At 34.5% G+C, this 25,911-nt stretch overlaps 1 protein-coding gene across 5 annotated transcripts in view; it reads left to right on the top strand.

Annotated features, from left to right (window-relative positions):
• The window catches only part of CCSER2 (coiled-coil serine rich protein 2), a 168,305-nt gene that overhangs the window by 132,087 nt on the left and 10,307 nt on the right, over window positions 1-25,911 (top strand). For 4 of the 5 annotated variants that reach the window (XM_039218064.1, XM_039218066.1, XM_039218068.1 and 1 more), the window contains one exon: window positions 8,099-8,188. In XM_039218064.1, coding sequence (XP_039073995.1) covers window positions 8,099-8,188 — 90 coding nt within the window. Of the gene's footprint in view, window positions 1-8,098; window positions 8,189-19,654; window positions 19,740-25,911 lie in introns of all 5 variants that reach the window. The other variant, XM_039218065.1, reaches the window with a different exon arrangement.

Genomic DNA, 25,911 nt, shown 5'->3' with positions numbered 1-25,911 from the left:
TCACTACAGAAAAAGATAGGGGCACCTGGGTGGCTTAGTCGGTTAAGCGTCCGACTTTCGCTTGGGTCATGATCTCGCGGTTCGTGGGTTCGAGCCCCGTGTCGGGCTCTGNCCTTTAGTCTTCTCTATAGGAGGAAGATAATTAATCGTCTTCCTGTCTTCCATCACTTTTGTTACTTCTACAGTGTCCACAGTTTACAAAGATCATTGCAACACCTTTACACAGCAGCCCTTTTCTCATGTTTGTCTCTATTAAAAGATCTTCCTCTGAGAATAATGCGTCACATTTTGAGTTCAAAATGTGTCTATATTTATAAACAAAACAGACATATTAGAGGCTTAGGATTATGAAGCCTAATATGACATCTAATTCTCAGCTAAAACAAAATGTAACAGACTTTTTTGCTAAGTGATTTAGAAAGAGCCTAAAAGTATTTGAAACTGCTAAATGTACGGTACTACTCTGTCTTTACTGTAACATATCTTGCTAAATGGGATTTGCACATTATCTTGCAAACACCAAGACTGAAAACAGAACATACAAGTAGTTTTTTGGTTTTGTTTTTTGGGGGTTTTGGTACCCCAGGTTGGGACCATAGGAATAGTTTTGATGCTGCACCAGACAGGATTTCAGTAACCACCATCATTCAGGCATCATTCAAAATGTCCTTTGTAGGGGCGCCTGGGTGGCTTAGTCGGTTAAGCGTCCGACTTTCGCTTGGGTCATGATCTCGCGGTTCGTGGGTTCGAGCCCCGTGTCGGGCTCTGTGCTGACGGCCAGCTCAGAGCCTGGAGCCTGTTTCAGAGTCTGTGATTCCCTGTCTCTCTGACCCTCCCCTGTTCATGCTCGCTCTCTCTCCTAGAAATAAATAAAAACATTTAAAAAAAAAAAAAAGAAAAAGATAAAGAGTTTCTCAGGCAAGCAAAATCTAAGAGTTATTGACCACTAAATGAACCCTACAAGAAATTTTAAAGGGGATTCTTTGAGTGGGAAGGAAAGACTAAAAAAAGTAGGACACATAAAAACCATAAAGATAGTGTATCTACAAAAATTAGTTAATGGATTCACAAAATAAAAGGATGTAAAATATAACACCATATTACCTAAAATGAGGAGGAATAAAGTATGGGTTCAAACTTAAGCAACCATCAACATAATATACACTGCTATATGCAGAAGATGTTATATACATACCTAATGGTAACCACAAACCAAAAACCAGTAACAGATAAGCAAAAGATAAAGAGAAAGGAATCTAAGTATATCACTAAAGAAAACCAACAAACCATGAAAGAGAGCAAGAGAAGAAAGAATCAGGGAAAAACTACACAAACAACCACAAAGCAAGTAAAATGGCCAGTAACATATCTATCAGTACATACTTTGAATGTAAATGGACTAAATGCTCCAATCAAACGATGTAGGGTGACAAAATGGATAAAAATACAAGAACCATAGGGCACTTAGAAGGCTCAGTCAGTTAAGCATTAGACTCCAGATTTTGGCTCAGGTCATGATCTCACGGTTCGTGAGATTGAGTCCTGCGTTGGCCTCCATGCTAACAGCATGGAGCTTGCTTCAGATTCTCTGTCTGCCTCTCTCTCTGTGCCTGCTCTGCTCACACTTTCTCTCAAAATAAATAGATAAACTTAAAAAACAAACAAACAAAAAAAAAACGAGACCCATCTGTATGCTCCCTACAAGAGACTCATTTCAGACCAAAAGAAATCTGCAGATTGAAAGTGAGGGGATACAGAAACATCATGCAACTGAATGTGTAAAGAAGGTTGGGGTAGCAGTGTACCTAGGTCAGACAAAATAGACGTTAAAACAAAGACTATAAGGAGACAAAGAAGGACACTATATAATGATTAAGGGACAATCCAACAAGAACATATAATAATTATAAGTACTTCTGCATCCAACACAGGAGCCCCCAAATACAAAAAACAGTTAATAGAAACATAACAGTACTAATCAATAGTAGTACAGTAATAGTAATAGTAGGGGACTTGAACACCCCACTTGCATCAGTGGACAGATCATCTAAACAAAATCAACAAAGAATGGTGGCTTTGAATGACACACTGGACCAGATGGATTTAACATATAATCAGAACATTCTATCCAAAAACAGCAGAATATACATCCTTTTCAAGTGTACATAGTATATCCTCAAGAACTGATCACATATTAGGCCATAAAACACTTCTCAACAAGTTCAAAAAGATCAAAGTGATACCATGCATCTTTTCTGACTACAACACTGAATCTAGAAATAATCCACAAGAAAAAAATCTGGGAAGAGCACAAATGCATGGAGGTTAAATAACATACTACTAAACAATGAATGGGTCAACAGAGAAATCAAAGACGAAGTAAAAAATTACATGGAGAGAAATGAAAATTACTCCCTCAAGAAGCAAGCAAAATCTCAAACAATCTAACCTTACATCTAAAGGAGATAGGAAATGAAGAACAACAACAACAAAAAAACCCAAACCAGCAGAAGGAAGGAAATAATAAAGATTAGAGCAGATATAAATAATAATAGAAACTTAAAAAACAGTATAACAGATCAGTGAAACCAGGAGCTGCCTCTTTGAAAAGATCAACAAAATTAATAAACCTCTAATCCAGGCTCATTAAAAAAAAAGGAAAAAGGAAAAAAAAAAGAGGACTCAAAATCACAAGTGAAAGAGGAGAAATAACAACCAACAGCACAGAAATACAATTGTAAAAGAATATTTTGAAAAACTATACACCAACAAATTGGACAACCTAGAGGAAATCAGTAAATTCCTAGAAACATATTACCTCCCAAAACTGAAGCAAGAAGAGATAGGGAATTTGAACAGAGTGGTTACCAGCAATGAAAATTGAATCAGTAATTAAAAAAAAAAAAAGCCCAGCAAACAAAATCAGGTAAAGGTACCACAAAAAGAACTATAGGCCAGTATCTCTGATGAACATAGACTCAGAAATCCTCAACAAAATATTAGCAAATTGAATCCAACAGTATATTAAAACCTTCATTCACCATGGTCAAGTGGGATTTATTGCTGGGATGCAAGTATGGTTCATTATTTGCAAATCAGTCAACATCATACATCATATCAATAAGAGAAAGGATGAGAATAATATGATCATTTCAGTAAGTTCAGAAAAAGCATTCTACAAAGTACAACATCATTCATGGTAAAAACCCTCACCAAAGCAAGTTTAGAGGGAACATACCTTGACATAATAAAGGCCACATATGGAAAACCCACAGCTAACATCATAGTCAGTGGGGGAAAACTGAGAGCTTTCTCCCTAAGGTGAGGACTAAGACAAGGCTGTCCACTCTCACCGCTTTTATTCAACATAGTACCGGAAATCCTAGCAACAACAGTCAGACAAGAAAAAGAAATAAAAGACATCCATATTGATAAGGAAGAAGTAAAACTTTCACTATTTGCAGGTAACATGATACTCTATATAGAAAACCCAAAAGAGTCCACCAATAAAGTACTAGAACTGATACATGAATTCAATAAAGTTGTACATAAAATCACTGTACAGAAATCTGTTGTATTTCTATGTAGTAATAATGAAGCAGCAGAATAAGAAATTAATAAAACAATCCAATTTGCTATTGCACCAAAAATAATAAAATAGCTAGGAAGAAACTTATCCAAAGATGTAAAATTCTTATATTCTGAAAACCATAAAATTGATTAAAGAAATTGAATATGACACAAAGAGATGGAAAGACATTCCATGCTCGTTGATTGGAAGAAAAATTTTGTTAAAATATCTATACTACCTAAAGGAATCCACAGATTTAATGAAATTCCTAACAAAATACCAAGCATTTTTTCATAGAACTAGAATAAGCAATCCTAAAATTCATATGGAACCAGAAAAGATCCCAAATAGCCAAAGCAAATCTTAGAAAGAAACAAAACTGGAGGTATTTCAGATTTCAGGTTATATTGGGGCACCAGAGTGGCTGAGTTGGTTGAGGGTCCCAAGTTATGATTTCACTGTCCATAAGTTCAAGTCCTACATTGGGTTCTGTGCTGACAGCTCAGAGCCTGGAGCCTACTTCAGATTCTGTGTCTCCCTCTCTCTATGCCCCTCCTCTGCTTTCTCTCTCTCTCTCAAAAATAAAAACTTAGTTTTCAGGTTATGTTACAAAGCTGTAGTAATCAAAACAGTATGGCCCTGGCACAAATAGACACATAGATCAATGGAACAGAATAAGAAGCCCAGAAATAAACCCCCAGTGATATGGTCAGTTAATCTATGCAGGAAGCCCGAATATACAATGGGAAAGAGGTAGTATCTTCATCAAATGTTGTTGGGAGAACTGAACTGCTACATGCAGAAGAAGGAAACTGGATGACCTTCTTGCACTATACACAAAAATAAACTCAAGATGAATTAAAGACCTAGATGTGAGACCTGAAACTATAAAAATCCTAGAACAACACAGTCAGTGTTCTTCAGCTAGGACTTTGGCCCTAGCAGCATTTTTCTAGATATGTCTCCTGAGGCAAGGGAAACAAAAGCAAAAATAAACTGTTGGACTACATCAAAATAAAAAGCTTCTGCACAGCAAAGGAAACAACCAACAAAACTAAATGACAACCTACTGAATGGGATAAGATATTTGAATATGACACATTCAAGAAACAGTATCCAAAATATATAAAGAACATCTATAACTCAATACCAAAAAGACAATCCATTTAAATGGACAGGAGACATAAAGAGACATTTCTTCAAAGAACACCTGCAGATGGCCAACAGACACATGAAACAATGCTCCCTATCATTTATCATCAGGGAAAGGCACATTACAACCACACTGCGCTGTTACCTCACACCTGTCAGAAAGCTAAAATCAAAAATTCAAGAAACAACCAGTGTTGGCAAGGGTGTGTAGAAAAAGGAACCGTTGTGCACTGTTGGTGGGAATCAAAACTGGTCCAGTCACTGTGGAAGACAATATTTAGGTTCCTCAAAAAATTAAAAATAGAACTACCCTACAGTCCACTAAATGCACTACTGGGTATTCACTCAAAGAGTACAAAACCACTACACTGAAGCGATACATGCAGCCCATGTTTATTTATGCATTATTCACAATAGCCAAACTATGGAAATAGCCCAAGTGTCCATTGATAGAAGAATGGATAAAGAAGAAGATGTGATTCATATATATGAGTGTGTGTGTGTGTGTGTGTGTGTGTGTGTGATAGAATATTATTCACCCATAAAAGAAGAATGAAATCTTGCCATTTGCAGCAACCTTGATGAATATAGAGAGTATAATGCTAAGTGAAATAAGCCAGTAAGGGAAGGACAAATACCAAAGGTTTTCATTCATATGTGGAATTTAAGAAACAAAATAAGTGAATGATGGAGGAAAAAATAAACCAAAAAACAAATTCTTAACTAGAAAAAACAAACGGATGGTTACCAGAAAAGAGATGGATAGGTGAATGGGTGAAGTAGGTGTAGAGGATTAGAAGTATACTTGATGAACACAGTAGTCTATGGTTTGTGTTATACAGCTGACACGAATACATTATGTTAACAACATTGGAATTTAAGGGAAAAATATGAAGGATTTTCTGGGGGATTTCAAAGTCTCTTTCTAGTTCAAGCTTCAATGCATTTTTATCTTTTTTAAAAAATATGTGCACTCTCCCCAACTCGTGTTTGTGTCCAGAGTTTCAGAAAAGCAAAGTGGCAGTATAAAGTGTTGAATTCATATTTTATGTGAAATATACAAACGTAAAATAATGCAATGTTCAAAGAATTTAACTGAAAACTATAGATGCTCAACCATTTAAACCTCATTTAAAATGCTAAGAATGCCCTTAATTAGATACATTTAGATACACTTGCTCAGTGATCCCTCAGAATAATCTTGTGTAATTACTAGTATAGAATTTTCTTTATAGAGTCATAGATAGTAGAACTCAGCTTAAGCAGAATAGCTCTTACGTATGAGTAAATCATATATTTGAAAAACTATGACTAGCTGTGAAAAGCTGGATAGATCTGGGTTCAAATCCTGGTTCTAAAACTTAATAACCATGTTCTCTTAGGGAAGTTACCTAATTTCTCCTAAGCCTCTTCTGTATGTGAGGATAATAAAAATAATGCCATATAGGATTATGATCATTTAAAGAACTATATTATGTAAACTATCTAATGCTATAACCTGGACCATGGGTGCATGATAAATATTAACTTTTATTTAATGACTTGTCCCAGATCACCCAGCTTGTAAATCTGTGCATTTCTTATGATGTAATAAGTTCCAAGTAAAAGTCCCTAAACTAAAAGTGACTTAAAGATTAGAACATTTGTAAAGTCAAGTAACAAAATAATATAGATCCCACCAATTTTCATGGTTACTTAAATGGTCGTTTGGGTAATGGTAAAGTTCTCAATTGACTTTTCTGGAATCCTTTTGGCTGTTCTGTAATGGTTACAAGATGTCTTCTTTAGCTCCATGTGTCACATACTTGTATATTAGTCCCCAGAAGTAGGATAAAGACCTGTTTGTTTGTTTTTTTTCCCAAGCACGCCTATTTAAAAATCAAGAGCACTTTCTCAGAAATAACACAGAATTTCCTCACATTGAATTGGCTAGGTTTAAGTTCTTTGTCCCTTTCTAAGCATGGTGGAATGGGATTAATCTGATTGATTCAAACTAATCAAAATCTATCATTGGGTCAAAAGATAGGATATACTTCCCTGAAATATGGGACGGCATAGAACATGAGCACATGGACAGGGAATGATTTGGGTAGTTGTTTTACATCTATTGAAGTGTCACAAATAATTTTTAAAATTATGGAAAATTCAAACATTTGCCAAATACTTAATATGCCTAGCATAGAGACTACAAAACGGAAATTACTTCTGGAATTGCAGTAGTCAGGATAGACTACATAATGTGCTTGCATTAAGATAAATGTTTTATCGCTTCTCGGCCTTTTGGCTAAGATCAAGTGTAAGATAAATGTTTTATCTTTTCCTTACATACCTCCCATATATATTAAAAGTTATATCCTATTACAGTGAATTCCACAAGACTCTTAAGTTGCCTGCTTATATATTGAATTTTGTTTCAGTGTTCCATTTCTTAGGAATAGAAAAATGTCTTTACTATAGAGATTTTGCTTGTAATTCGATCTTGTTTTATATCTGAAAAATGGAATGATCTGATTACAATTAAGAAAAATTTCTTATTTTGTTAAGTATTTTTAAGTTGACACATAATTTTAACTTGATGCAGTAATCAAGAATTTTTTATGTAGATTTTCCTATGAGATAATATGTTTACCTCCAGTGGGGTTGCTTAATAAATAATACAGATGTATTCCAACTACATACTAGGGAGAAATTCTTATCAGTTTTTTCATTCTTTTTTTATTAATTGATTTTTACTTGAGAGACCAAAGTTTACACAATAGGTGCATTGCTTTGTGTTGTATAAATGACTAAATGAGTATGCTTTGAGTAGAATCATATGTAGAAAATTCATTTGTGAACTGAAATGGTCAGATGGATCTTGTCCAAAGGCAGAGATCCTTCAAATTGTTTAGTTCATAAGGTTAGCACATTATTAAGGAGGCTTAAAAGTACTACACATGTGAATAGATAACCTTACTTGTGGACTGAGGTATTTAATATCCAGTAGAGTCCTGTCAAAAATGAATTTAAAAAACAGTGATGTGGTGACAGTAGTACTGTTGTAGTTCAGAGAAATACGTTAGATTTTGCAGTTGTATTCTTTATAAACTGTGTATTGCTGTATATATTTTACATTTATATACATAGTATTGTATATGTTTATATACATAAGATCATAGTGTTTAAATGGATAATGTAAGAGATTCCCAAGGTTAATTTTTACTATTCAACAGTAGAACCCAATCTCTGAATAAGATGGGAAACCTGAATAGACCTGGAAGATTGCCCTTTTTTTGTGGTAGTAGTCTTTTACCCTTTAAATGAGGCTCTACTTTGTATATATATATGTATGTGTAGAATTATACTAGTATAAAAATTTGTTGTGGTTTTATTCAGGCAACTCGGTGTAACTGCCACCAAAAATCTAAAGAGGAAAAATGCACATATGCTGATAAATACACTCAAACACCCTGGAGAAGAATTCCTGTAAGTACATATGCCCTTAACCTCATGTCATTTACTCTTTTGATGTTTGTTCCACTCTTTTTTACTCTAACCTAATAGTTTTGAATATGCTGTGGCTGTAACTTTTTTTTTCTAGGTAAGTTGATTTTTCTTGTCTCTTAGGTGTTTATGTGCTTTTTAAAGCTTCTTGTGTGTCTTATATAAATGAATGTGCATTTAATAGCTTTTCCATTTTGCACACTATAGCCCATTTTATTTGAGTGTCTAGTCTCCTTTCATTGCATGTATTTATGAGACTGGTATTTCCCCATGCTGTAAATGAAATAGAAATCCAAAAAATGCAGTCTTCCCTCTTTAGCAGCATATAACTCTTTGAAAATATATGATGTAGCATTTTATTTTGTTGAAATTTTTCAAATATATTCTATCATTATAATTACTCAAATGTTGAGGCTATTAAGTATAAATCCATTAAGATATAGATAGTAAAGGTTATATTCTTAGGCATAGTTAGGGAATGGTTTCTTCTAAACAGTAGAAAGTAACCATGTATTCTGTGCTTCTTGTTTTTCAAAATATATTTAGTTTAAAATCCACTGACCACAATTTAATCTGAGTTCTGAAATTCAGTTCAGGGTATGCCTGTGCCACAGAATCATCACATGGCCATCCAGTAATTATGATCCTGTTGTAGGGTGCCAACTAATAGATATTTTTGTTAAGAGAATGCCTTATAAAGCCACCTGTGACTCTTTTACTCTTCTCTTATTTTAGCAGTGGAATCCTAGTAACAAAAATGAATACGGAACCATAATGGTTAATGTGATTAACAGTGCGATTTTTAAAGCTTAGCTATAGCTTTAAAGCTTACAAAATACTTTTTTCCATTTTATCTAATGAGTAATTTTTTTGTGTGCTCTATGTAAGGCACGATGCTAATAATTTATTCAACAAAAGTTTGTGAACCTCTCCCATCTCAGTTATTAGGCTCTTGCAGTAGAAGTTGGGAATTGGGAAAGGAAATACACAGACAAATAGGATTCCTTCCTTCTTTAGCAAGTGTTTGTTAAAGGAACTGGTGATGTGATATATAAAGTGTAGTGCATTCTATAAGGTTCAGAGGATTGGGAAAGTCCAGCTGGAAGAATCAAGGAGCTTGGTAAAGAAGGCGAAAGTTGTAGTTGAATCATAGAAAGTAAAAGTTGTCAGGCAGAGATGATATATTTCTTTAATGGCAAAGGCTGTGGAACCTTACCTGATGGAGGAAATTGCACAATAGGATTATGCCTCTTGCTTCGAGATGGAAGTTTGGGCTTTCCAAGTTTCTCTAGTTTTCTCTTATATATTTGTGCTTTCTGACACTGTTACTAGGTAGTTTGGTGATTTCATTAAGTGTGAGAAGTTCCATTTTCTCATCCTCATGGGAGTCTTTATATACCATCTCTATCTTCCTTGACCTTACTGTTCTGAAAACTGGCTATTAATCAGACAAAAGTAAATGGTGTAAACAGGCCTCAGACATTGCTGTGTTAGTTATATTGTAATTTTGGGTGAAATGAAGGTCAGTTTTCTAGCCTAGCACTTCTACCAAACCCAGACTTTAGGCTTCTTTGTCATCTGTTATTATAGGAATCATCTGGCTTAACACCTTTGTCTTATAGTTATCTAGGTAACAAAAGGCAGGGAGATTAAATGGAATGTTAAAGTTTCCATAATTAATTGATGACTGAGTTTTACTCTAACTTCAGGCTACTGACTGCTAGTTCAAGGTTCCTTCCCCCAAAGGCACACTGAGGAGCCTTGAAGAATTGCGAGAGGTTTTGCAAATTGAAATGGGAGAAATATCCTTGATAAAAGGAACAGTACAAGTAAAGGTGATGAGGTAGGAAGATAACGTTTAGGCAGTAGTTAAGTACATGATTTTGGCTGCAGCACAGTTTTATGTTTAGGGAAATACTTGAAGTTGTTGTTAAAGCCCATTTGAAAATAGAATTCAAAATTTTATCCAGGAATTATTGGAAAAGTAGTTTTACTGACTTGTATTTAGTTAAAGAGGTAGTTACATATATTTACTTACATAGTTAAATGATAATTATCAATTAACATTAAATATTGAGTTTATTTCCTGATTTTTATGTTTTTTTGGACTTAGGATTCATTTGAAATAAATTATCTTAGAAACCATTTATTATACTAACAAAGATTTTCTTTTTCTCATCTAAAAAATTACACTTGACTCGACGTGTCCTTTTTTTAGCAGGAACCCAGCGTATTTAAACAAGATGTTGGTGATGGGGAGGTGCGGTGGGATTCTTCTTTGGCAACAATGAGTTTGTTAGATAGTGATCTGGAGAATCAAAACATGTTATATTTAAAAATCCTCAGGTTTACTGTAGGTAACATTTTTTTGATCTTGCTAATAAGCATGTAGAAGATTGCAAGTTATAGGCCAAGTCCTTGTTCTTTACCATTCCCTGAATATCCTGAGAAATTTAAATATGCTTCTTGACGCTCTCTGAGTTAATTGAGGATCTGAAGTAGAATCTACTTCAGAGGTTATTGAGGCATATGTAAGCAGGTCCTCTGAACATTTCCTGGCAGCAGAGGAAGAAATCTGATTGTAGTAGAAACCAGAGAAGGATGGTAGAGAAGAGAGAGATACTGTGTATAATACAGCTATTTAGGAAGTGCAAAGAAAAGAAATAGACATTTTTGGAAGAAATGAAGGAAAATAAAGAAGATGGTTTTCAATAAGTAGATTTTATTTTTCCCCTTGGATAGAATATACTCATATGCATACCGACTCCTCTTTGGTTTTATATACAACCATTGTGGTTTCTCTAGCAGAAAGCATCTCGTATCTACCATTTCATCTTAAAAGTCATCAGAAGATTTAAAGTAGATTTCAATGAGCAGAAGGTACTTTCTTGGATAGAGCTTAGGGAACTTCATGACTTCATGGCATCAACTAAGAAAGAATTAGGTACTTGCTGCCATCTAGATTAGTGCTTCAATTAAATATAATATGACCTACATATATCATCGAAATGCCCTAGTATCCAAATTAAAGTAAAAACAAAACGGGCATATTTAATTTTAAAAAAAAAAATTATTTATTGATTTTGAGAACGCACTTGCATGAGAGGTGTGAGGAGAGGGGCAGAGAGGGAGGGAGACGGATGATCCCATGCAGACTCCACACTGTCACAGGGATGCTATTGGTGCGGGGCTCAGTCTCATGAAACTGTGAGATTGTAAACTGAGCTGAAATCCAGAGTCGGACACTTAACCCACTAAGCCACCCAGGCCCCCTGCAGAATTTATTTTAATAAAATATTTTATTAACCCGAGTACTATTCGAGCATAAAATCATTATAAAAAATGTATTGAGACATTTTACATTTTTTTTTTTAATATTTTATTTATTTCTAGGAGAGAGAGAGATAGCGTGAGCAGGGGAGGGTCAGAGAGAGGGAGTCACAGACTGAAACAGGCTCCAGGCTCTGAGCTGGCAGTCAGCACAGAGCCCGACGCTGGGCTCGAACCCACGAACCGCGATATCATGACCTAAGCGAAAGTCGGACGCTTAACCGACTAAGCCACCCAGGCGCCCCGAGACATTTTACATTTTGATTTTTGGTTTTTTGCTGGTACTAAGTCTTTGACATTTCGGGAGTATTTTACGTCTATAGTACATTTCATGTCAGGCTATCTGTAATTCAGTTCTGTGCAGAGGTCATTGGATTAGGCTTTAAACTTGAACTAAAGTAGCAGGAATCCATAAATGAATGAATGAATGAATGAATGAATAGTACATTCCTCCAGCTTTTAAACCATAGAGCCATTCATTCATTCAATGAACTTTGATTAGTTTATTCTATATTTCAGTCCCAGTATGCTTAGGGTTTTGGATGCTAAATCAAAGACATTGCCTGATTCTTAATTTATGACATTCATGAGCAGATAGCAAAGGGTAAATCTGAGAGAACAGGAGAGTGAGGCTCTTCTTTCTGGACCAGAGGATGGTGTACGTGTGTTCCATATTTGGGGACTAGACCTTCTGGCTCTCAAATCCATCTTAACAGCTGCCATGACTCATGGCAGACTTCAGTTCAGGAGTATAATGTGTTCCAACACTCACTGCTGGAACAGCTCCATGCATCTGGGAACTTGCTTTGCTTCTGCCGTCTTTTTACTGAAGATAAGGTCTCCCACCCTTTCCTTATATTTTATAAATCCTAAATCTTCTAAGTTTCTAAATTAGGTTCTTCTCTACAAGTTCTTTTTTGTTGTAGAAACACTTCTATTAGATAGGAAATCATGGGGAACCAATGCCTACTCTTAGTGCTGCTGCTTAGTATTGCTTGGATTTCTATTATTTCTAAAGTTGCCTGATCTCAGGGTTTAGTTAGTCATGTATTTATTATATAGCTACTTCAGTTGTTTACTGTTAAAAGGAGTACATAATCTCTCTTCCTTTCATACTCAGGGAAATTACCTTTATAGAGATGAGAATATCTTTAAACATGTTTTCTTTCTCTCCCTACCAATATAATCAGCATTTTAAATAGTTGTCCTCTCTATTGCTCTAATATACATTATGGTTTTACTCTTCTCTTTTTTTTACTTTTATTTTAAATATTTATAGATTATAAAAAGTTACAAAAATAGTACAGTCCCACAATGGTCACATTTTATGTAAATATAGTACAATATCAAAACCAGGAAATAGAGATTAGTATTTTTGTAGGTCTATGCCATTTTATTACTGTTTAGATTCTAGCAACAACCACCATATTTAAGATACAGAATTATTGTGCCACTGTGAAATTTTGCCTTGTGTGTTACCTTTTAAGAGTCAGAACCATTCCCTTCCTCTACTGTTCCTAATCCCTGGCAGCCACTATTCTGTTTTTCCATACTTTTAATTCAGTGATTTCAAGAATTTTATGTAAGTGGTGTTATATAGTATGTGGGCTTTTGAGATTGGCTTTTTAAAAAAAATTTTTAAACATTTTATTTTATTTTTTGAGAGAGAGAGAGACAGAGGATGAGCAAGGGAGGGGCAGAGAAAGGGAGACACAGAATCCAAAGCAGGCTCCAAGGCTCTGAACAGTCAGCACAGAGCCTGTTGCGGGGCTCAAACCCATGAATGCAAGATCTTGAAGTGAGCCACCCAGGTACCCCAAGACTGACTTTTTTCACTCAGCATAATACCTTGGAAATTCATCCAAGAAGTTGTGTCTATCAGTATTTTGCTCCTTTTTATTGTCAGGTAGTATTCCACGATGTGAATGTTCTATAGTTTGTTTAACCACTATATCTATTGAAAGACATTTTGATCATTTCTGTTTTGGGACTATTACAAATAAAGCTGCTGCAAGTATTTGTATAGAGGAAATTTTCATTTCTCTGGGATAAATGCCCAGTAGAGTGCATTCTGGGTCATATGTTAACTCTGTGTTTGGTTCTCAAAGAAACTCACAAACTGTTTATCAGAACAACTGCTGGAACAGATTCTCATCAACATTGTATGTGTGATACAGTTTCTCTGCATATTTTTTTAATTAATTTATTTATTTTTGAGAGAGACAACACAAGTGGGGGAGGGACAAAGAGAGGGAGAGGGCAAATCCCAAGCAGGCTTTGCACTGTCCATGAAGAGCCCGATACAGGGCTTGAACCCACAAAACTGTGAGATCATGACCTCAGCCAAAACCAAGACTCAAGACGCTTAACCAACTAAGCCTTCCAGGTGCCCCCAGTTTCTCTGCATTTTATTAATGTTTTCTAATATTGTTATTTTTTTTAATTTTAGCCATTCTGGTAAGTGTGTAGTGATATATCAGTGTGGTTTTAATTTCTGTTTCCTTAATGGCTAATGGTGCTAATGTCCTTTGTGTGCTTATTTGCCATTTTCTACTTGAAATATATCTCCATGTCTTCCCATTTTGCACCTTGCTTTTTATTTTTTTTAATGTTGAATTTTGAGAGTTCTTGATGTATTTTCTGAGTCCTTACGTAAAAGTAAAGTATATGGTTTGCAAGTATTTTCCCCCTATTGGGGAAGTCATCTTCACAGAGTAATTCAAGCATAAAAGATCTTAATTTTGATGACGTCTAATTTATCAATATTTTTTGTCTTTTATGAATTGTGTTTTTTGTGTTATGCCTAAATGCTTCACCAAGGCCAAGACACTGAAAATTTTGTTTTCATCTAAGATGTTTATATTTCTATATTCTACATTTGAATCTGTGATTCATCTTGACTTAACTTTTATGTAAGATATGAGGTTTAGGTCAAGGTTCATTATTTTCCCACCAATATCCAGTTACTTTGCACCATTTGTTTAAAGGACTATCCTTTCTGTGGGGCACCTGGGTGGCTTAGTTGTTAGTTAAGCGTCCAACTCTTGATCTCAGGATCCTGAGTCTGTTTTGTTTTGTTTTGTTTTAAATGTTTATTTATTTTCGAAAGACAGAGTGTGAGTGGCGGAGGGGCAGAGAGAGAGGGAGACACAGAATCCGAAGGAGGCTCCAGGCTCTGAGCTGTCAGCACAGAGCCGGATGCAGGTCTCGAACTCATGAACCATGAGATCATGACCAAGCCAAAGTTGGCGCTTAACCAACTGAGCCACCCAGACACCCCTCAGGATCCTGAGTTTGAACTCACGTTGAGTTCTGCACTAGGTGTGAGGCCTACCTAAAAAAATAAATAAAAATTTAAAAATAAAAAATCTTTCTCTGTTGAATTACTTTTGTGTTTTTGTCAAAAATCAGTCAACTATATACTTGTATGGATCTGCTTCTGATTTCTCTGTTCCATTGATCTGTGTATCTACCCCTCCACCAGTACCTCATTGTCTGACAAATTGCTGTAACTATATAAAAAATCTTGAGTGATTCCTCCGACTTTTTCTTCTTTTTCGTAATTGTTTATATATTCTAATTTGTTTGCTTTTCCACATAATTTTACAATTAGCTTGTGTTTATGTAAAAAAAAATCTTGCCAGGATTTTGACAAAAAATGTGTTATATACCTAAATATTATTTTGGAGTTAACATCTTTATGTTGAGTCTTCCAATCCCTGAATAAAGTATAGCTCTCCATTAATTTAGATCATTTTTTATTTCTTTTACCAACATTTTCTAGTTTTTAGAATACAAGTTCTGCATATGCTTTCTTAGGTTTATTATGTATTTCGTCATTTTGAGTTATTATATATGGCATTGTCTTTTAAATTTCAGTTTCATGTGTTCATTGCTGGTATTTAGAAATATAATTGATTTTTGTATATGGATCTTTTATCCTATAAGCTTATTAAACTCAGTAGTTCTGGGAGTTTTTCCTGTTGATCTGGATTTTCTACTTGGACTATCATGTCATCTGCAAATATGAACAGTTTTGTTTTTTTTTTACTTTTTGATTTATATGTGTCTTTTATTTCCTTTTCTTGCATTATGCCAGTGGCTAGGACTTCCAGTAGTATATTGAATAAGAATGATGAAATTAGACATTTTTGCCATGTTCCTGATCTATGGGGAAAAAGCATTCAGTCTTTCACCATTAAATGAATGTTAGCTATAGATATTTTCAAGGGGCACCTGAGTGGCTCAGTCGGTTAAGCGTTCAACTTTGGCTCAGGTCATGATTACATGGTTTGTGAGTTCAAGCTCTGCACCGGGCTCTGCTTGCAGCTCAGAGCCTGGAACCTACTTCAGATTCTGTTTCTCCTTCTCTCTCTGCCCCTCCTCCACTTGTGCTGTCTCTATCTTTCAAAAATAAATAAATGTAAAAAAAAATTTTTTTTTAAAGATGCTTTTTATCAAGTTGAGAACTTCCTTTCAATTTTTAGTTTGCTGAGAGCTTTCATCATTAAGGTTTGTGGGATTTTGTTAATGCTTTAGCTATACCTAATATATATGAACATGTGATTTTTTTTTTCACGTTAGCCTATTGATTGCATTGTTTTTGAATCAATCTTGTGAACCTAAACCCCACCTAATCATGGTATATAATTCTTTTATATGTTTCCGAATTATTCAATTGTATTTTGTTAAGGATTGTTTATATTCGTGAGGAGTAATTGTTATTTTGGGGTCGGGTGTACTGTCTTGTCTGGTTTTGTGTTAAGGTAATTCTAGCCTCATAAATGAGTGGCAGAATATTTCAGTTCTATCAGTTTTCATTTCATGTGTTACAGTCGGTAGTTTGGTGCATATACATTTAGGATCATTATGTCTTTTTGGTAGATTGACCCTTTTATCATTTTATAAGGTCATTTTTTGTACCTGATAGTTTGTTCTCAATCTTCCTTTATTTGATATTAATATAGACACACTTGGTTTTTCTGTGAACATCTCTTAATGAAGCTGTAATTGATACCAAGAAAGTTAGAAACCAATTATTCTCAGGGTACTTATCTTTAATAAAAGAATAATAGAAATATTCAAATCAACATAATGAAAAGCAGAAGAAAAATTCCCTGAGACAAGTACCACCAAATGATGTGGATGTTTATAAACAAGAGTGATCATAATTAACTTAGGTAGCATCTGGAAAAAGCTTTTAGGGAATGGGTTTGAAATGAGCTTGGAACGCTGGGTAGGAGTTGGGCAGATGGAGGTAGAGAAGTGGAAGGATACCTTTAAAGTGAAGTAAAGTAAAATGAGTAATATTTTTTGCCTTTCTAGGCATAAACTCAAATGACAACTGTTCAAGCAGTTTGATAAACCAGATGCCCCTTGGCAGTAGCAGGCAGAGCTATTTATGTGTTTATTTCACAAGGTTGTCTCTCTTTCCCTCTCATGCTCAAACCTATCCCAGAGATGATGGTTTGTTTCTCTTGGGTGAGTGAAGATGGGTATCATTGTTTTTGTTTCTAAGATTCTTAGGTGCTTGTAATATGCAGCCAGGCCTGATATTATAGCTTCATCTCTAGGTAAATACAGTAAGTTCCTTTAATTCAGTTTAAATCTATAAACAGTTATTTAGAGTCTGCTATGTGCCAGGGACTGTTAGGTAAAGAAGGTAGGACATTTAACATCCTTTAAAACTCCTACCAGGTTTGGGGTGCCTGGGTGGCACAGTCAGTTAAGTGTCCGACTTAACCTAAGATCATGATCTCATGGTCTGTGGGTTCAAGCCCCGTCTTGGGCTCTGTATTGGCCTAACAGCGCAGAGCCTGGAGCCTGCTTCAGATTCTGTGTATCCCTTTCTCTCTGCCCCTCCCTGGCTCATGCTCTGTCTGTCTCTCTCAAAAAATAAATAAACATTTAAAATTAAAAAAAAAAAAATTCCTATCAGGTTTTAGGTGTCATGACAGACATTTTCACGAAAAGTGTTTCAAAGAACTAATGAATTATCACAAAAGGATAAAAATGACTGGAGTAGGGATTAGGACAGGTATGTGACTAACTGAATTATAAGAACTAAAAGTGAGAAGTCTCTTAGAGATGAACCATCCTGTCTTAGTCTGCTTGGGCAGCTATAACAGAATACCATAGACTGGGTGACTTATAAACAATAGAAATCTATCTCCCACAGATTTGGAGGCTGGGAGGTCCAGATTCAAAGACACCAGCAGATTCAGTGTCTGGTGAGGCCCTGCATAAAAGACAATCATCTTCTCATTTTTTTCTCTCATGGTGGATGGGACAAAGGAGCTTTCTGTGTTGTTGTTGCTGTTGTTCCTGTTTTTAATAAGGGCACTAATTCCATTCATGAGGGATCCACCCCATGACCTCATCACCTCCCAAATACCATCACACTGGGGAAATAGGTCTCAACATATGAAATTTGGGGGGAACACAAATAATTCATTCATAGCACATTCCAATCTTCATCTTACAAATGAGGAAACTGAGGCTCAGAAAAGATCAGTGTCTTTTTCAAGGTTACAGGACTTCTAGAAGATTCAAAGAAAAACACAGTTCCTCTGGCTCCCAGTTAGCACTATTTTCACAGACCTCCAGAGAGAATTTATTTCTTTGAAAAGGAATCCTGACTGCTAGTTTAGCTTATGTACAAAATCCCTATATGAAAGAGTCTTTGCCCAGTGCAGTGGGTAGAAAGATGGCCCTGCTGAAACTCAGAGGAAAAGCGCATTCCCCTTCTTGGTTGAGGACGTGTTTTGTGTAAAGGTTTTGAACCAAAACATTTCTGAAAGAGCAAACTAGAATTATATCAGGTAATATTTTTGGAGAGCACTTGGGATTATCACCCTATTAAATATTTTCTAAGCTATTTTTGCAAATATCTGTGGCTAAGTTAATGGAGAAAAGATAATTTCAAAAGGTAGGATCTTTTTTAACTAGAATATTCTAAAGATCATTAATTCCATGTGGTTTCTTGGAGCTGTTTTTCCCCTTCATTAACATAGAACATGGATCATTTTGTTTTTGTTTGATATGAGCACTGTAGCTATGATTACTCTTAAATTTAAAGAAGTACCTGATTATACTGAACTGAGCCAAGAAATATTGATACAGAAATGGGAAACTATTTATTTAGACTAGTGTTTATGAAATCTGTAAATACCAATACACTGTGTTAGTAATCTTCTAATAAATTACTTCTCTGTCCAATTAGTTGGTCTGAAAAATCATGCATACCTTCTTTTGCAAATGTAACTGGGTATAATGATTTACAGCTCATTTTCCTTGATGATTTGTTAGTGTTTTAATAGTTTTATTTGTGGATATATTTCAGTTGCTGAGGAGGGTAGGAACAGACCTGAGACCCAATTTTGTCCTATTTGTGAGACCTTGAATAAGTTTTTTTCTTGCTTGATGTCCCAGTTTTACCTGGAAAGTGAGGAGAGTGAAGTAAAGGCCATTATAGGTGTATTCCAGTTCTGATAATCTGTTAAATGAATCTAAGAAGCTGTAAGTTACTCATATTAAAAAGTGAACATGTTTAACTGGTGGCCTGTGTGTCACATTCTTGACAGTCCACTCGCTCTCAAAACATTCAGTCTTTTTAATGCTGTATTGGTTCTGCTGTCTACAGCCAGTGTTCTTTATTTTACATGCTCATCCTCTGAAAACCTATGACTTAAAAAGAAGTAAAAATTTTTTATATGATAGTTTTTTGTTGCCTGACTTATAATTGATGCAATTTCTGTGTTTAACACTTAAAAGTCTATCTCCCCTTTTAAATGCTTTCACATTTTGCAAGACCGGAATCTGCTATTGTAAAAAGAGCTATAGATGATAAATGTAATGTGTACCAGAAAGAATATATATATATTTTATCTCTTACATGTTAACTATAAGTATTAGGGAAAATGATTTTTTAAATATATGAAAAATACCTAATTTTGGATTATGATGTATTTTAATCATTTGAACTATCTATATTAAAAAATATGAAATCTGTCTTCTTATTAACACTATTGTTATTTTTTTTTAAAGTATGACTTTGGTTTCTCTATTTTTTGGCTCCCTTTTTTATTATACCTCCCTACCCCATCTCTCTCTGCACAGGGTGGGTATTCTGCTCCCTCCTTCTCTCCTTGGCAGGGCTCCTTCCAGGGGATCCCACGGACTGTTCCGCCGCACCGCAGACAGAGTGAGTCTGTGTCTCTCACTCCTATCCTGCTCTGGCTTCCCGTTCATGGTATTTCCCTTCTGCATGACCTATCCCTCCCCCGGCACCCCCTCTCCCATCCAGAGTGACCTGCAGGCATGTGCTAAATCAGCACTCCCTGGGCTCTCTTCTCTTAATTAACCCTTCCTTTGACTGCATGTGAATAGACGTCTACTTAGAGCCTTAGGAAAACTACCTGAAGTTAATTTCATTCTAATGCTGTTTAAACTTATTGCCAGTGACCCTAGACCTACTGACATGCATCTGCCTTTAATGTATTTTCTTTTTTGTGACCTTGAGATATATGAATAACAATTTTTTTTAGTCCAGTTATGTTAAAAAAAAAAAAGGGGTATACAGTACCTACAGTGATATGGCCAGATGCATACTGTTGAGGGAGCAGGCTTACTAGACCATTGCACATTTCTTTAAATATTTCCTAATCAAAAAACTTTGTCATCTAAAAGAAGTGTTTTTAATCATTCTTCAAGGGTATTTTTTAACAACTAATATGTTTTTATAATTCATCAATTGCTTTACAGTACAGAAGAAAATGGCTTTTGAATATGCATGATTCACTAACATTTCTAATAATTTAGTAATTGACGTAAGAAAATTTTTGTGTACATTAAATCTGCTTTCCTAAACAGTGTTTATTTTATATTATGTACTTAGGTACACCTGGTAAGTTGGTTATATTTTATCTTTTTTGAAAAGTCACCCAAAAAAGCTATTAATGAAAAAGATATTAATATTGTCTATCAGTCACTTTTATGCCTTCCGTATAGATTTACCCTGATTTTTGATTCACATCAGTTTTTTCATAAGTTATCTTTATCCGTGTGAAGTATCAAAGGTCCAAAAGGGAGACATTTTAAGCAGTCAAAATTAAGAAATGTGATTTATTCAAATAAAAATTCATTTATTGAATTATGGAAAATTATGAGGTATCAGCATGAATAGGAGACAAAAGTTTGAAGCTTATTTTTTGGCTATTAATGCATCTCCTTCTCTTTTGTGCTTTTTGTTTTAAAGAAAAACAGGATTGGGAGTCAGGGGTGGCTCAGAGGGTTGAGTGTCTGACACTTGATCTCTGCTGGGGTCTTGGTCCCAGGGTCTTGAGTTCCAGCCCTGCCTTGGGCTCTGTGCTGGGCGTGGAACATACTTTAAAAAAAAGTGAATAAATAAAAATTAAAATGAGCATAAAGAAAAATAGGGTAGAAAGTTTGTATAGGCTTTTATATCACATTATTTAGTAGCAAGTTCATTTGTTTAGTGGAAGCGAAGAGAAGAGGGATTTCTCCTCCTCCTCTCCCTCCTTTTCCATCCCCACCACCTCTGTAGCCCTCCTTTTTCTTCTCATATCTTCAAGTACTTTCCTCTCCTTTCTCCTCTAATTAAATCTTACTAGCACCTAAGGAATTACATTAAGATGCTAGTAAGCTAATCTGAATTTCAAAAGGCAGCTATAACATGTTAACATATTTTTAGGGCTGTAGCCAGTAAATTGTATGGTTTGAGAGATTTACCTCAGATTAACATTTCTGCCTTGAATTTAACCGTTTTTAATTCCTACCTTACCCCCCACCATTCTTCTCTCTCATTCTTCTCCCCTTCAGCTAGCTAGAATATGGAATTGAAATTTAAGGTTACCTATTCTATATTGCAAACAGAGCTTTACATTTATTTTCAAAACACGTTTCTCAGAAACACTCATTTCACTAGTTTCTTACTTGTATAGCTTTAGAATTTTCTAGTCCTTCTGTTGAGTTATTCATTGGCCCTCCATTTTCAAATGCTTCTTCCTTTCCTCTTGGGTCAAAAGCTACCTTTTATTTTCCAAATATGGAAAATAAATAGCAGCACTGTCTATCAACACTATCAAGATTTGTTGTTCTGCCTTTTCTGGATCAAACCTTCTTTCTCTGCATCTTCAGATTAGTAAGAAGAAAGTTTTGGTTAGCCATCTAGAAGATAATACACACTGGAGTCTTTTCTTGGGTAAGCTCTCACAGCTTACATAGCTAAGAGAACTTGCCCTGGTACTTGATCATTGAAACTTTTAAGACCCCGTTTGCAGAAAGTAATAATTGGAGGACTTGTTCATGGCTTTTTGATATTATTCTTACTGAGCTGGGAAGGTCCCTTTAGAGGAAAAATATGTTCTAAATGTTCTAAACTACTACACTGTTTTAGATTTCCTCTGAGAACTAAATTAGCTTATTAATAAAATACTATTAATTAAAATTTTTAAAGAATATTTTAATTTCTCCAAAGTATAGAATTTCTATAGAATAAAAAATACAGAATTATTCATAAATTATAAAATACAGAATTTTAATCTTTTTTAGAATATTTAAAATTTTTTTAAATATAGAAAATGAAAATGGTATGGAATACAGTGGTTTTCATAGGGTTTTGGAATAGATTTCCCCCTTCCTACCCTAAACTTCTATTTAGTGAAATAATGTTTGTCTCCATGTTCAGTCAGTATGTGATTCCTAGGGCCGACTTTTGAAGAGATTAATTCTGTAAGTGATGGTAGATAGTTGAGAGAGTTCTCCTTTATTATAATAATCTGTTTCATTAGTAAGTTTTTTCCAAGGCCCTCTTGAACATCAGTATAAGCAAACTGCCTTTTCTTCTGAATGCAGAAGCAAGGCATGCTTGGCTGTTAGTCTTCAGCAATCTGGTTTTCTTTGTGATTTTAGTTAAGAATAGTAGACCTTCCAGCATAATGAAATAGCCTGTTCTGGATATGTGGAGAGTGAAATAATTAATGTTTACAGGAAATGTTTAGCTCTGGTGGCTCCAGAAAGCTTCATTGGCCAAGGATGTTCTTACTGAACTTAGGAATACCTCAGAGAAAATCCTGGTCTTTATTTGTATTTATTTATTTGTTTGTTTGTTTAAAATATAAATATTTTTAAAATATATTTAAATATTATATTTTATTTTTATATAATATATTTCTACTTATTGAATTTAAGTTTATTTATTTATTGAATATATTTATTTATTCAATTTAAGAATAACTAAGAAAATTCTGGCCTTATATTATATATATTTATATTTATATTTTTTCTTTCTCAGGAAATTTTGACTTCTATTTCTTGAGTATGGTACCGCTCTCAACTTGATGCATGTCTTCCAATTTCAAATTAAATTTTTCTCTGGGTTAAAGGAAGATATCTACACTTAGACATAGAAGGAGTCTTCTTGTTTTGACTTCAGCTTTTGTCCAAATATTTTAACTAACATTGGTTTAGTCTGTTTAATTTCCAATTGTGTAAGATTAAGAATGATAAATAACCTACCTCATAGTAGGAAAATTTAATTTTAAAAAATTGCTTTAGGCAAGTAAAAAGCAAAAGCCTTAATGATAATCTCAAGTTGCACTTCTTGCCAAAGCATATGCTTTTAGGAGTACTTGACTTTTCCAGAACTGTGTTTTGAAATAATGTCTATTTATTGTTATGCCTGAAAAGACTGTTGAATTTGCTCTTTAATACCTTTGCTGAAAGAATTTAGAAATCTTATCGACCTAACCTTCCATGTACAGCAACTTAGATGAGACAAAAATTGATTTTAAACAATAAAAATAACGTAAGTGCATCTTAAATATATCTTAATAGCTCAGCAGTTTCTTGATGTAGTGTTAGTATTGCCTGATTTCTAAATTTATAACTAACTGTATTCCACCCAGAATTACATTAAGAATGATGATTATATTATCTTATATCCTCCTCTTCTTCTTCCTTTTATAACCCTCAGAAGGTATTTCACAAACCTTTTTGACAAATGACACTTACAGATTCATTTTATATCAACAACTCAGTATATATTTACCAAACTAAGTTATGTATTTACAATCTAACACACATGTGTATTTAAAATTCAGATAAAAGTTGTATGAAATAATACTTTTCTCTTAGAACATATAATGCTCTCATATTTTCCCCCAAGTTTTTGGTTTTCCTTTTTTTCATACAGCTTCATTATATGAACATTTTTCACTTAGTAAATATTTTTTGAAAACATCATTTTTATGGATATGTGATAATACATTATCATGTGGATAGATTATAATTAATCTTTTCCTATTATTGGGCATTGATGTTTCTAATTTAAACATTCCCTATTAAATAAAGATATGCTTGCAGTGCAGTTTATCCTTATGTATAGATCAGTATCATCTCAGGTAGATTACTACAAGGGTGTTACTTAAAGGGTGTGTGCACTTTCTAGAAACACTTGATGTATATTGTTGAATTGCTAAACGTGTTCATAAAGTATACATTAACGTGGCTCAATCTGGCTCTACCATGTGACTGTAATCAATTTTATATGTAAGTGTAGCATTAGCTTCAGTGCTTTAATGAAAAATTAGCTCTGGGAGTGACTTTTCATAAAAATAAAATATTTTTCAGTGAAATGGTAACCAGAGTAACTCAGTAAAAACTGAACAAATAGAATGAGGCACTCTGTCCATTTTGCCCCTAATTTATAAGTGCTTTTTATTTATTTTCAAGTGCTGTTTAGATTAGTCATTGGTTAATTGACTAGAAATGTGCATCAAACTCATGGTCCAGGAGGCTGTCCCATAAACTAGTTTCTCTGGGCACTTTCCTATATGAAGATACATAGCAACCGCTGTTTTCTGTATAAGCTTTTTAAAACAACCTGCTTTGTAGATTGTGGGATTGTTTTGTTAGTCATATTTGTTGTATCATAATGCCTGCAGTATCTTACTCTGGATAAATATACCATGTACTGGTCACACCAGTGGACTTGTACCTATTATGACGTTTAGTTTTATTTTCTGAACTACTCTGAATCCCAGACGTAAATGCTAATATCGTTCTGTGTCTTAAAGACCCACGAAAATTAAGCATCTCACATTGATTGTGCCTGTGTAGTAAATGCTTACTTAAGTCAGTAATAAGCTTACTAGTTTAAAGAAGTTCACTAGTCAATTTACAAAATCCATTGAACTCCTTATCTCAGAATTTGTTTATATATACTTTCCATTTATCAGTTATCTACTCTAAGTTCTCCGAGATCAAGAGGCACCATTATGAGATCTAGAGGAATAAGAGCATTCCTGGCTCCCAAGAAACTTTCAAAGCTGTGATTGGGTTCATGTCAATTATAGAGCAGAATTTTTTGAGTCTCGTTATACTAGGCTAAGAATCCAGTCATGTCTTCCATCTTTATAATGATGTGTGGAGACCTCACTTATAATTTAGAACATCACATTTAAGACATGAAGATCAGATTACAAAGTAAAAAAGCTAATATTGAATTGTATTTAGTTTACAATGTGTAAGGTTCTGAAACTATTAAAGAAATAATTTTTGCTTGCTTTGTAAGGGATACATGTGGCTGAACCTTTTTAGATCAATAGAGTATGAATATTAAATTGTGTCAGAATTCTTTCCATATTTTATTTGGTAACATTCTTCAAAGGATTCCTTTTAAGTGTGGGAAGCTGTACATAATACTCTTATGTGGTTATGAATATTTACATTAACTTGCAAACCTCTTTGGCAAGAAAGTATCAATTTATTAAAAATGTTTTTATTTTATACAAGTATGGTAAATAAAATAATACTGCCTAGGAAAACATAACAAAAGCAAAGCAAATACTGTTGGCTGCTATACCCAGTCATGGCAATTCCTTGGTGTTATGTGTGGTCTCTGACACCATTGTCCTGTCTTTTTCTTGTCTCTGCTCTCCCATTATGCCATTGGCAAGGAGTTGAGAAGTTAGTCCATTACTTCTCTGACAAAGCGTGGTACAGTACAATTTAAGATTTTTTCCTACCACCTTCTTCATAGTCACTTTTTTGTTCTTGTTTTTTCCAGTTTGCATGATGCATGTCAGAGCCTGCATGAAAATACAGGCATGTTACAGATGGGTCCATTTCCATCTTCCTTTTAGTCTTTAAAATGTATTTAGTAATAATAAACTTGTATGTACCAAGAAAATAATTTTAGGTAATTCCTGTGTCTGCTATGCATTATTACACTTTCTGCTTCCTACTTTATAACACTTGGACATATTTTTCTCAGTCAGGGCTTGATGTTTCTAGCTGCGATCTTGTCGATGGTTAACTCTAGCACAAAGTGTTTACAGAAACTGAGAGGAGTA

This window comes from Hyaena hyaena, unplaced genomic scaffold, assembly GCF_003009895.1.
Source record: "Hyaena hyaena isolate Hyena2069 unplaced genomic scaffold, ASM300989v1 scaffold_734, whole genome shotgun sequence".
In the NCBI taxonomy this organism is placed as follows: domain Eukaryota; kingdom Metazoa; phylum Chordata; class Mammalia; order Carnivora; family Hyaenidae; genus Hyaena; species Hyaena hyaena.
The sequence above is the reverse complement of the archived record's forward strand: the minus strand, read 5'-3'. Positions and strand labels throughout refer to the sequence as shown.